The following is a 12,949-nucleotide window of genomic DNA, read 5'->3' on the forward strand; positions in this document are numbered from 1 at the left end:
TACAGTTTGTGCCGTCTTGTTCCGAGTTTCGAACACAACAGCATCGCAAGCGGAATCGTTGTATCGAACACATCAGTGACACACACAAATCGCATTGCAGAAGAAGCAGCCGCGCACCACTAGTTAAAGTGCTGAATGATGCTCGGAAAATTTGAACAGTTCTGTTTGGCTCTGCCTGTTCTTCTGCCAGCAGTCGCCAGTCGGTGCCCGGTGGTGTGTTAAGCTAGCCGTCGCATCTAGATAAAAAAAGAGGCTGCAGCCTACGGCCTACGACTACTGGGATCATCAAAATAAAAGAGGAAGTTCCGTCTTCCAAATCAGTGAGATGTCACCGCCCTAAAATATTATGGTTTGTCAGTGTAAGAGACAAAATTGTTAGCAGAAAAATTGGTGCTGCGCCGTCTCTTGACGGATTAAAAGATTTTTTTAGGAAACAGTGAGTAGTGTGTACTGATATAATAAAGAGAGAAAGAAGAGGTAGAAAAAGATGAAAAGTGGAGGAGATAAATGTTCAGAAAAGAGAAATTGCGTGATGTATGGCACCGCATCAACTTTGTAGTTGAGGTGGAATAGAAAATAGAAACGCCTTTTTCCATTGCGATTGCGGTATAGAATAAACGAGTGAGCTAGAAAAAGAGAGAGAGAGATAAAGTTAAAGAAGAAAAGAAAGAGGAAGAGAGGAAGTGCGCGCGTTCGGGGCCCAGCCTCTTCGCGTGAGTACACGTCTTTACCTCGATTTTCTTGGGTTTTTTTGTTTAGTTAGTGCTGTGTCGAAGGCAGGGGTGACAATCTTGATTGTTTTTCAGTTACTCAGTGTTAGCAGCGCCCTCGTTATAATTCATAGCACATGGAAACTAAACTGTATACATGTGCTTTCTATGTATTAAGGCTGTGAATTTGCTTCTTATGACGTTATTCTAAGTTTTTACGTATATACGTTCACGTGCACATTTGAATGGTTACATATAGTATGCATATTATATTCTTAATATTACTTTGTATTTATTTATTAATGCTGAAATAACTAAAATGCAAATATGATATTAACATAACATAATTTATTACATTTTCAAATAAAATACATAGAATATAAAAAGTATATAAAATATATATTCATATAATGTTTTTTTCTAAATTTAAGAAAACGAAAATAATTTCGAATTTTTAAACTAAACATATACCGGTACAGAAAATTCATATATTACCATCATTAATAAATGTTAGATGCATTAATTAACATAAATTTTCCTATTTCCAAGCTGAGTTTAAAGCAGGACGATCTTTTCTATCGAGTAGTGTCCAGAACCAAACTAAGTTATATCCGTACCGTCGAAATGCCTTCCTAACTTGCTAGCAGCGATGATCTGTGACCTAGGCGATAATTAAATAAAGTCCTGTTAATAATTTGAAATATGTATTTAATGGCACAGAAACAAATTGCAAAACATATATATTTCCTTATCTTGCTTATGCTTTTAGATAAATAATTTTCCTACTGCCAGTTCTTTAAATACCAGTCAGCCATTGGTTATAAATTGTAGAGTACAAGCAATCTACTGAAATACAATTTATCAAATTTTAGGGATCCATTAGCAATTCTCATTCTCTAGTACAGATATTATTGTACCAAGTAATCGGCATTACAATTTATAATGCTGCAATCATGTTTAGTGAACCAGTTTTTGTCCTTTTGCAGATGAATAATCAGATTGCTACAAGTTACATTGTAATCTGTTCTACTGCTGTTACATTTTCATATTACAATGATTCACCAGGTGTCAGCTTCTTGTTTGAAAATAACTCCAAGAAATAATTTAATTCTTTCAAGTGCCGCTTTTTCAAATTATAATATAGTCTTCATCACTAAGGTGGTTATAGCAAATTTACAGTTTTTTTACCTCCTACTATCGGAAGGGGGAGGGGGACACGTTAAGGCTCTGAAACCATTTCGCTCTTTTATAATGGCGTCCTTTAAGAACGCATGACTTGGCACTTTTTGCGTCGAAAAACACATTAGGGTACGCAACAAGTTCTCGCCATCTACAAAACATTACACAATAATGTAATTCTATATTTAATAGAATTTATTTAATTATTTAATAATCTAAACAGTTGAAGTGAAAGAAATATTTGTGTGAAATAGATATATACGTATATAGGGGTATAAACAGAAAAATAGGTATACTAGGATAAAAATGAAGAGGTTTTTGATATCATTTGATATAAGTATACCAGCTTCAGATGATATTCGGCTCAATATTCGGCTTTTGATAAGGAGTTTATAGATTGGGTGATTCTCAATTTCAGAATCAATTATCCAATCAATAATCCTTGGAACGGATTTTTTATTTGTTGGTTGATAAACACTACTGTGGAGAACCGATTGCCATGCATGCTTCGAAACTTTTGATGCTATCGTGGGCTAGGTTTATGCGAGAATAGCTTTTGAGGCTAATTTTTTCTTTTGTTGCCTATTGGAAGTAATAGTTATGATTTGTAACAGAGTATTGGGGTTACCGTTATAAAATGGCAATCTTAACAAATCGAAGTAAGCTGGAGCTTCATATTAAGGCTTAAAATACATAATATAAATTAATCTCTCATGCTAATTTTACATTGTAAAAAATCCATGTAAAATTACATGATGTTAGTCAATTTAGAATCATAAAATGTAGAGTATTTATATTTTTAACGAGTTAAGTTGCAAGAATAAGGAATATGAAACCGGGAGCTGCGTTTAAAAAATGCGTTGTGACCTTGACGTAACCTTCAGATATCCTTTAAAGATTGAAATGAGTGGTGATAACCAATGTCTTGTTCCGAGTTAAGCCATTTTTATTTGTAAATTTTTGTCATAACTATATCTTTCCTAAAAAATTATTCATATCAACAGTACGAAGACTACTATTTCAAACAGGATACTCTGTATAATATGATAATATAAAAAAAAATTAAGATATATATTTCAATCACACTCGTTCCATCGGCATTACAACCACTATAATCATATTCCACTGGTATTCATAACCAACGATTTAAGCTAGTAGTCGTTCTTACTTTTTACCTTTAGAGTATAATTACAGTAGTGAGAAATATCTCAAAAGAGCAAACGACACTTATATAAATAAAGTAAGGAGGCAAAAGGAAATTGAAAAAAATGGTAGAATATCCCGAAACTATGCACTTTACACAAAACTGTGTAGTATACTTGGAAACAATATTTTTAAGATTCCATAGGATACTGTCTTTGCTTTAACCTTGGACGGATTTTTGAAATTCATGTGAAGATCATTTTCAATTTTTTAAAGAGAACCAGCTATTTTTTATTCTATATTCTGGTAGCTTATATCAAGAGCTTTCAATTCATAATAATATTTTATAATTTAATTCAGCTAGTGTTTGTAAAATAATTTATTTTGAATTACTTCTTGACTTTCGCAGACGTGTACCGGTGTACAAGATGCCCAATATTTAAACTCCCCCGGGAATTATCTAAAAAAATTATACAAAATACAGAAAAATATTTTCGACAAAAGTTATTTGACTTCGTAGGGAACATAAGATATCTTTTATAATAGAATGTTATCTCTTTAAAAGTGAATTTTGAGATATGGAGCACATGAAATGCATAAGCTTATTTAAGTCATTTATGCATGCATTGGCTTAAATTATCGGATTACCCTTCAAATAAAGATGGCAATTAATTCCTTTTTTGATCTAAAACATTAGCATTTTAATAATCCATACTACAAAAGTATCTTTCCAAATATTCCAAAACCGGAAATCTGTGGGTTATGGCGGGCAATGGAGGGTAATGGCGGGTATTTCGACTTGCAACCACGAACAGTATAGGTGATAGCCGATGAACAAATGGCGAAGTAACTAGAAGTAACATTTAATCGATTTAATACGTCAAATTGCAATGAATAAAAAATTCAGTGTAGCACATAAAGTGACGTCGTAATTAGCCTTTTAATTTCATACTAGACTTGTGCAGGTGCACAGCTGCACAGGTACGTCACGTATACAATTTAGTTCCGATATACTTCATGAATTGCCACGAGGGCGCTGCAAACGTTGGGACAGCAAACAACAATGAAGGGCGCGTTCACGGAGACGCTATCAATGCTACTGCGCACACATTTCAGTCATTTTTCTATGCGCAGTAGCGTCAAATAGCGTTAATAGCATCTCCGTGAACGCGCCCGAAGTTTGTAGCCCCTGGTCGAAGGATAAAAAGCACTGAAAATCAACGCTAGAATGACGGACCAGGAGACCCACGATACGGCGATCAGCAATGTGGAGACTGAATTTCAAGAAATTAACTCCAAAAGAGCTTGGGCAGTTATTTATCATGTGAGCAAGTTTCTTTGCCCCATAACTTTCTGTTTTTTTTCATTGAAAAACTAAACCACAATCTATTTTCTTCCTTTCTGTTTTCTATCCCGCTTTTTTTCTTTTCTATCCCGCTGTCTCTGTTTAAGTGGATGCCTTTTTTTAATGCCTATCATACATTCCTATTCCTAAAAATTTCCTATTCGATAAACCAGGGTTCGTGTTAAATTTAGTAATAATCCGGTATCTGTCCTTCGTAATCTAATCTTAATTATAACTCTGTTGTTGTGCACTTCCGGTCCTGAGAAGAGTAACGCGATTCGTTGCTCTTTCTGCAGAAATTTTTCAATGACAGCGATTAAAAGAATACAGAAATATTTTGCGTGACAACGGAGAGCTCAGGGCTAATTAATTATATCTCCTATGCAATTTTACTGCATCAATTCCACGTAACAATAGCTCTTGCTTTCATCAAGTACAATACCATGGCTTCTTTAGAATGCATTACTTTCATAGCAAACTACTATCAATGTCTTCAAAGTATATTTCCTTAAAGACTTCTTATGATGTCTATTATACATTTATATATATATATTGATAAAAATGGTATTTATTGTTTTTATTTGTACCATTAATTTATGACATTTTACCTTTTCATTGCATGAAGAATATAGTATAGGATTGTAGAAGTTTCACAAAAGCATTAAATATTAGCATTTCTTATCTCTTCTATAAAGTGTTTCGAAATATTTAGTTCCTCTTTTCAAATTCATCTAAATAAAATTCTAGGAATAAGCTTTTTATTAGAGTACGGAGCATCAGTATAAAATTAAATGTTGTTTTGTATCAAATATAGCTCACAGAGCCTTAAAGATTTAATAAACATTAAAATCTGTATTATTCCTGTAATAAAGTTAAAGTATGTAGAATGTTATCTTGTGGAATGTAGAGAACCATTATTTTCCTAAGATTCTTACACTGAATTATTCTTTAATCTATTGACAATTTTCATGCTTTATAGGAATGATTTATAAATCATCATGATAAATATGTTACAGCACATACGAAATGAATGTGGAAATTATAAATACACATGCGATGAATCTAAAAAACCACAAAATAGGACTTTAAATCGCTATAGAGATGTTGCCCCTTATGATCATACTAGGATTATTCTTAATAGAGGTCCCTGTGATTACATTAATGCCAATCTTGTACAGGTAAATTTAGGATTAATCTTTTATTTGTATAACACTGCTAATTAGTGGATCATTGTAATTATTTTTTTATATTCAACAGGTAGAACGAGCTCATAGACAGTATATTTTAACACAAGGACCATTACCAGCTACGGCTGGTCATTTTTGGTTAATGGTATGGGAACAGAATACTAAAGCTGTGTTAATGTTAAATAAAGTAATTGAAAAGAATCAAGTGAAGTGCCATCAATATTGGCCAATGGAAAATTCCTCAGATCCTGCAATGATATTTTCAGATGTGAATATAAAAGTAGAATATGTTAGCAAAACAGAATCTTCTGATTACACAATTAGAACATTATGGTAAGATAAGAGATGACTTAAAGCAATTATGAGACATTTAAACTTGAATATTGTTCTGCTTTAACATTAATGACTTTATTACAGTATAACAGACATAGAAACAAATGAAAGTAGAGAAATTCTTCATTTTCATTATACAACCTGGCCAGATTTTGGTGTCCCAGAAAGCCCAACAGCATTTTTACGTTTTCTAGTAGATATAAGGCAATCTGGAGCACTGGATCAAAATGTTGGACCACCTGTTGTACATTGTTCAGCTGGCATTGGTAGATCAGGAACTTTTTGCTTAGTTGATGCTTGCCTTGTATTAGTAAGTGTATTGAAAATTAAGGAAATTTTAAAGATCACAAAATAATATGAATTTAACTAAATAAAAATAATTTTTATAGATAGAAGAAAATGGAATAAATTCAGTAAATGTACGAGAGGTACTAATGGAAATGAGGAAATCAAGGATGGGTCTAATACAAACACCAGATCAGTTGTTATTTTCTTATGCTGCCATCATACAAGGAGCAAAGCAGCTTCCATCCAACAATGTGGTAACTAATACCAATTCACAGTAGTACAGTGCTATTAATTGAATTAAACAATAACTAATACGGCTTTGTATTGTTATTAACACAAAATATGCTATTAACTAATCATACTTATGTATATTAATCATTTGCATTACTTCATTTTCTAGTCACATTTTAATAATAAAAATCTTCTGTATTTTTTATCCAATGAATATTGTGTAAAAAGAAGCTTTAAAAAAACTGTATGCCTGAAAAGTGTCATTTTGATGTAAGGGATTGGATTTAAGTCTCATAGTAAATTCTTTACTAAAAGTTATTAAGACTCCTAATAATAGCATTGGACTGCTGTGAGACAAAGTAACCATTGATTGAAGCTAAACCTGCTTTATATATTTCAGAATGTAAATAATGATGTGTCTGTGACTAACCATTATGATGTGGTGAACAATATTCACTCCTTAATTGAAGAAGATGATGAGCCACCTCCCTTACCACCTCCAAGAGGAGAATCTCTTTCACAAAGAATGACATCAGAACCAATACCTAGTCCAACTGAAAATAATGGTAAACCTAACTTTTATACGTATAAGTATATTTTATTAGAATGTGGATTTTTATATTTCCTTCAGATGATAATGCTAATGGACCACCAGATAAACCATTACCCAGAGAGCCACCTTTACCTTCTACCAGCCCAACAAACTCAATGCTCAATACAAATCATGTTCATGAAAAAAGTTCTGACAGTATTCCTTCTACTGAAACAGGAAATGAAGGAAGGAATTCATTTCAAACAACTAGCCCACCATCCAGTCCAGATGCGTGAGTATTATAATAGTACAGTTGAAGGAGCTTGAAAGCCTTTAATATTCCAAATAAATTATTTTTTTTTTTTTTTGTGGTGGTTTATGTTCAATAGGAAAAATGAGGTGCGTCAACGTCATCGCGAAAAACAGGAGCGGCTATCTGCGCAAGTACGGGAAATTAAGCGTCGGCAAAAGGAGACGGAAGATTGGCAGAAGCTCAAGAGGTCATTATTTAAGCCTCTTACAATTGGCATAGGTGCCGCAATTGTCGGTGGTGGTCTAATAGCTCTTGGCTATGTGTATATGCGCGGTTAATATCCTAGGATCCTTTCTGCTGAATCCAAGCTTACCCGAGTTTTAACTCTCTCATCGATACAGAGTAATTTGCACATTCAAGAATGCTCACTTCCGAGTTCGTGTTACACTTTAATTGTATACATTGTCGAATTCAGCAAGCTGGTACAAATATCAAGTGGGAAATACGATGATAATTTTTGTACTAAGTGTAGGGTGTCGACGGTAAGGTAAAAAAAGGAAGCCAGAGTATTAATGAGTTCGGTAATCGTGCAATTATACAACACGTGATATGCGAATACCAGTGCAGGAAAATTACAGAATGATCAAATAATATGATTACAAAGAGATCGAAAATGGAGAAACGTATGATTTGTATTTTTATATTGTGATTCGCTGAATGCGTATATAGAATACTGGAACGGATATCTTCTTTCAAGGACTTCAAGTTAGGTACGCTCGAAGATGACCACCGTTTCGAATCGACTTATTTTCAAATACACGATTATTGTGGTAGATGAATGGAAAAGCGTGTTACAGAAGGGTTTGTTCTGTGATTTTTATCCTAGTTATTAGAAAAGATATATTACGATAAACTAATCTGAATTCTTTCACGGTATATATAGTTTCTATATTTTTAACGAGAAAGTTTTGTGAATACAAGTTCAATAAAAGAAGAAGGAAACGATAAAAATGATTAAATACTAATGACTAATTGGTTTATTTTTCTTTAATGAACTGAAAAAAATCGACGATTTATTAGTAACAAACGTCGAAAAACGAAGGCAAATTAAGGCTTTTTTAAAATATTTTTATCACCACACCAAATTATTTGTTAGTTTTTATTTCTACTTAGGAAAAAATTTAAGATATAATTAGTAAAAAAATTAGTAACTTATATCGCTTCGCGGTCAACATTTATAAATAATTTATTATCTTAATATGTTGTACACATTTCAATGAGCTAGGCCTTAAAACTTCCGTAGCACACGAACTGATGTTTTTAATCACTTTTCCATTAATGTATATGCATCGTTTTATATATTAAAACTCGAATTTAATTACAATAACGTTGCAATAATTTTTACTTATTACACGTCAAAGCGGAAGGTTCACTAAGTATTCGCGTTAGCTACGATACATTCCCAGCTAGCCTCTTCAGATTGATTCCATTTAGGTTAATATACAATTGAATTGTTTAACAAGCCTGTCAAAGTTTTAATAGCACTCAATTTTCTTTCTACTTGAAAGACAAAATAGATTTAAACTTTTATATTTCATTATAATAAGTCGGTATTTTTAGAAAATAGGTGCCAAATATAAGAAGAGCACGTGGCATTCATTTTTCAAGCACTTATTTAGATGGAAAAGAAGAAGAAAACAATCGAGAAAATCTGTTTCATAAAGTATGATGTTAGGGATTTTGCACAAACAGAGGGATGAGTGATAAAAATTGATTAATGGTTATTTATTTGTAGATTTTTTTTAAGATCCGATACGAATCATGAATTAAGATTTCAATTTTTACCCTTATGGTTGTGCATGAATCCTTAGGTTTACGCGTGAGTAAACAGTATTTAACGACATAGCATGATTATTTAATCAAGTTGACGAACATTTTTTAAATCTGAGTCATGCGATATAGCAAGCATAAATTCAGAATGGAAGCCGTGATAAGGTAGTATGCGACTCAACAACTAGTTATATATAATCGATTTGAAAAGTATTGAGAAGACTGAATACGTTTATTGACTTTTGAGACGTTTCAAGGTAATTGCAAAAGATACAGTTTGTAGTGTCAATGAACTCAAGTGGAACTTTTAAAAAGCTAATAAAATTTTCATATGAGAAAGAAAGACTTGACGAGAAGATCGTGCTTCAATTTTTAAAAATTAATATAAAGCAAAAGCTGAATTTGATATTGCAAAAAGGTATTTTGTACTTTTGTACTCTTACAATTATTGGAATATATCGGCGTTTTATTGAATTTTCAGGTGTTTCTTTTCAAAGCTCAATAATTGATATAGATTTTTCACATGATTATAGAATTTTCGGTGTATTATATCTACGTATGTACATGAATATATGTAAACAGGATGGACCAGTTAAAATAAGACACTCAAATATCGCCTTAAGCATAAGGAAATGTTTAATTGTCTTCTTTTAAATGCTCCATTCTGTTAATCTCTCTAGAAAATTTATCTGTGTAAGCCTGAAATTTTCGAATGTACAAGAAATAATGTTAGTTACGAAATGTAGCAGGAATTTACTGATCCTCGTGTTGTTTATTAAAGAAATGCTTCTGAGCAATATTATCGATAGCTAGAGCTCAGAAGAAGTTGTGACACGGTGCTAATTAAGATGTTCCAAAACTGGTATGCGCTCCAACGTGTGTATATGTATGCGCGAAAGAAAATAATATTATGAAAGATAAAAAGAAAGAGAGAGTATGAGAAATGAAAGAAAAGAAGACGATAGTGGGGGAGGGGGGCTTGAACGAAATAAGAATGTAAACGAGAAACATTTATAAAGAAAATATCGATACAATATTTTTAATTCTCCGATCCATATTTAAGTTTCATATTTAGCGCTACATATACTTTCATCGAGTTAGCATTTCGATAAACTAATATTGTATTATATACAAACATATAGTATATATAACAAGAATCATAATGAATTCAATGATACTTCAGCTAAATATTTTTCTACAGAAAAAAACAATACTTCTGTTCCGTGCAATGCCTACAATAGGATGGAATGGAATGTTTAAAAGAAAATTGCGGATGTTTAACGCTAAATATGAGATTAAAATAGGTATCTCTGAGACGCGTACAATAGAGGCTAACATACACATACATTTATATATACGCTATATATAAATATAATGAAAATTGAGAAACATAGCTAAGTGCCTAGTCGTACAAAGCATAGGAAAGAGAAGAAAACGGAAGTATTATGGGGAAGAATGCGAGAGAATTACGAGCAAATGAAGTATGATAGCATAACGAGAGCGTGTACAATTTTTCCTTGAAAGCGCGGTCACTGAGAAAAAATTGTGCAGCCATTCTTTATAATCGACAATATTTAAGTAAATAATTACTACAGTAATTTCACGAATACCGGTTTGCCGAGCAGTTGCTGTAAACCTAACGCAGCATTGATTTAAGAGACGTTTTAATTCCGTATAATCCGATCTAATTTGTACAGAGCGTAATTAATCCGAATAACGAGTCGATTTAATTGAAAATCGGATACTCGATTGACTTTAATTTGCCATGTGCAGTTTAGAGGAGTGGAGTTTCTATTGTGCAAGGACAACCGACAGAATCGAGTTTATAGTAATACGAATGAATGAAGTAAAAGTGGCACTGTTCCAGTCCCTAACGAGAACCGGTTTCTTCGTATTCAGTCGATACGCTTGGCAGCCGGAGCACTAATTGTAAGGATAAAGAGGCGTATACATAATATATATATATATACACCATATAAGCATTAGGCGAGAAATGCAATACGGAAGAGGAGTGTTTGCAACAAACCAGTTGCCAGTCCTAATTTTCTCATCTCGATAATTCCGTACACATTCATAAATCTATGCGATCTATTAATACGCATTTACTAAAAGGTCCAAGCTGTATTGCCAGCTAATTTCTCCATTATCATTTCTCAACTCTAAATTATTCATTCGTACTCGGCAAAATTATTTTACGTCATAAAAAGTTATTAACAAGGGTCAACCTATCAATGCAAAGTTTTAGAATTTATATTAAAAAAATTAGTATGTCAAGAGTTTTAAAATCAATTAGTTTGATAGAATAGGTTATTTTTTTTTTTGTAACAAAGCCTCATTTATTGTTTATTTTCTCTATGGAGGGATTAGTTTGTTATTGGCTCATTAATTGGTTCAGAATTTTTATATTATGTATTTACCTTGAATTGCGAATCACTTGAAGTATTACACGAAAGAATTTTGCATTTACTCTCGCAGGATTTGAAACCGTTCGCATTTCGATAGTGAGAAGAGGAGAGGAGAAGAAGAAAGTTTCTGTGTCTTGTACGACACGATTTATCATTAAGCCGATACCTCTACGTATGCATTTTTGTATAATCTACCCTTAGGTGTACCACTGTAGATTTGCAATGTCATGCGTGACGAATATTTTGACACATTGATAAGATCCGCCACTGCATGGCGTACGAAACAAAAATGAAAACCACACAAAGGCACACACGTTCACACTATCTTGGTCATGTAATCAATATCATGTTTTTTAATTACTTCGACCATATTCGCCTACAACTGTTTTACCAAATCAGCGCCTCGACTCATACCACTCTTTTGACAGTACCATGGATACGCAATGACTTATTTGTTATGCGATATATATTAAAGCGATTATGTTTTATATTGATCGAAGAATAGTTTAACTTTGTTAAACGTTAATTGTACGAATATATTTACCTTGGAGTTTACAATAATGTGAGAAATCAATGCTGATTTGGTAGAAATGTCTCTTGAAGTTGCGTTAAGACTATTGAAAATGCATTTTCCTGTCGAGGGAATCACATGGGAAATGTTTTTTTATATAATATATATATAGTATACATAGAGAGAGAAGAAACAATCCGCATGTACTACATTTCCATACTAATCTGCATACTTGTCATCACTGGATGTTTTCCAATCAACTTAAAATTTGATACAGTTTGACAGAAGATCTAAAATATGTATTACATAAATTATACGAAGTCTCACTGCGTTGATTTTTAGGCTGGCTGGAAAAAGGCACGATTATCGTTTTAACGTGACCATCAAGTCGATTCCTCGTTCACACTATATGGTAGCAAGTAAAGCAGTCATACTGTTAGATAAGCATGACGGACATTTGCACGCAATAAAATGTTATTTATATGAAGACATGCCGAAACTAGTATATGCTCGTTATCATCTAATCCCGTAGAATTAGAGGGACACTCTCAGACTTATATCCTTATGTGGAAACATTGTTATAATTTAGATTCCACAGGTTCTTGCGAACATTGTCTAATATTGACTATTTTCGTTAGGCCATTACACTGATGCAATAGCTAAAATAGGAAAAGCATGTTTTTTTTTGTTCATTCTTCTAACTTATTGTACTATTGCAGCAGTTGAGCGAGAGAGAAAAAAAAAGATTTATTGCAAATGAAAATGTTTAAAAGCGAAGAAAAATCGAAAGCTAAAAATAGTTATATTGTTATTATATTTTACACTTGTGTATACATCACGATTCGCGCATTAGATTGAGAGCAGAAAAAATCCAATTGCATTTTTCAAAGACTACTTCTGTTGAATTGTTTAATCCGGCTGATAATCGCGTTTATCAATACTAATTTGGATAAGCTATTGGGGAAACATCGGATTGGAATTTTCTAACAAAATTTGAGATTT

At 32.7% G+C, this 12,949-nt stretch overlaps 1 protein-coding gene across 2 annotated transcripts; it reads left to right on the plus strand.

The window, feature by feature from the left end:
- Positions 1 to 196: 196 nt before the first annotated feature.
- Ptp61F (Protein tyrosine phosphatase 61F) lies at positions 197 to 12,434 on the plus strand. 2 transcript variants are annotated; one of them, XM_066736786.1, is made up of 9 exons: positions 197 to 713; positions 4,167 to 4,356; positions 5,394 to 5,555; positions 5,635 to 5,897; positions 5,982 to 6,207; positions 6,287 to 6,439; positions 6,817 to 6,982; positions 7,048 to 7,240; positions 7,338 to 12,434. In XM_066736786.1, the coding sequence occupies exons 2-9, from the start codon at positions 4,261 to 4,263 to the stop codon at positions 7,537 to 7,539; spliced, it is 1,461 nt and encodes a 486-aa protein (XP_066592883.1). In that variant the 5' UTR covers positions 197 to 713; positions 4,167 to 4,260; the 3' UTR covers positions 7,540 to 12,434. The 2 variants fall into 2 exon arrangements, with proteins under 2 accessions (XP_066592883.1, XP_066592884.1); XM_066736787.1 differs by having other exon boundaries at positions 6,287 to 6,436.
- Positions 12,435 to 12,949: the final 515 nt, after the last annotated feature.

This window comes from Prorops nasuta, unplaced genomic scaffold, assembly GCF_024137725.1.
Source record: "Prorops nasuta isolate Cenicafe-Biocafe unplaced genomic scaffold, Cenicafe_Pnas_1.2 PNAS00015, whole genome shotgun sequence".
Classification (NCBI taxonomy): domain Eukaryota; kingdom Metazoa; phylum Arthropoda; class Insecta; order Hymenoptera; family Bethylidae; genus Prorops; species Prorops nasuta.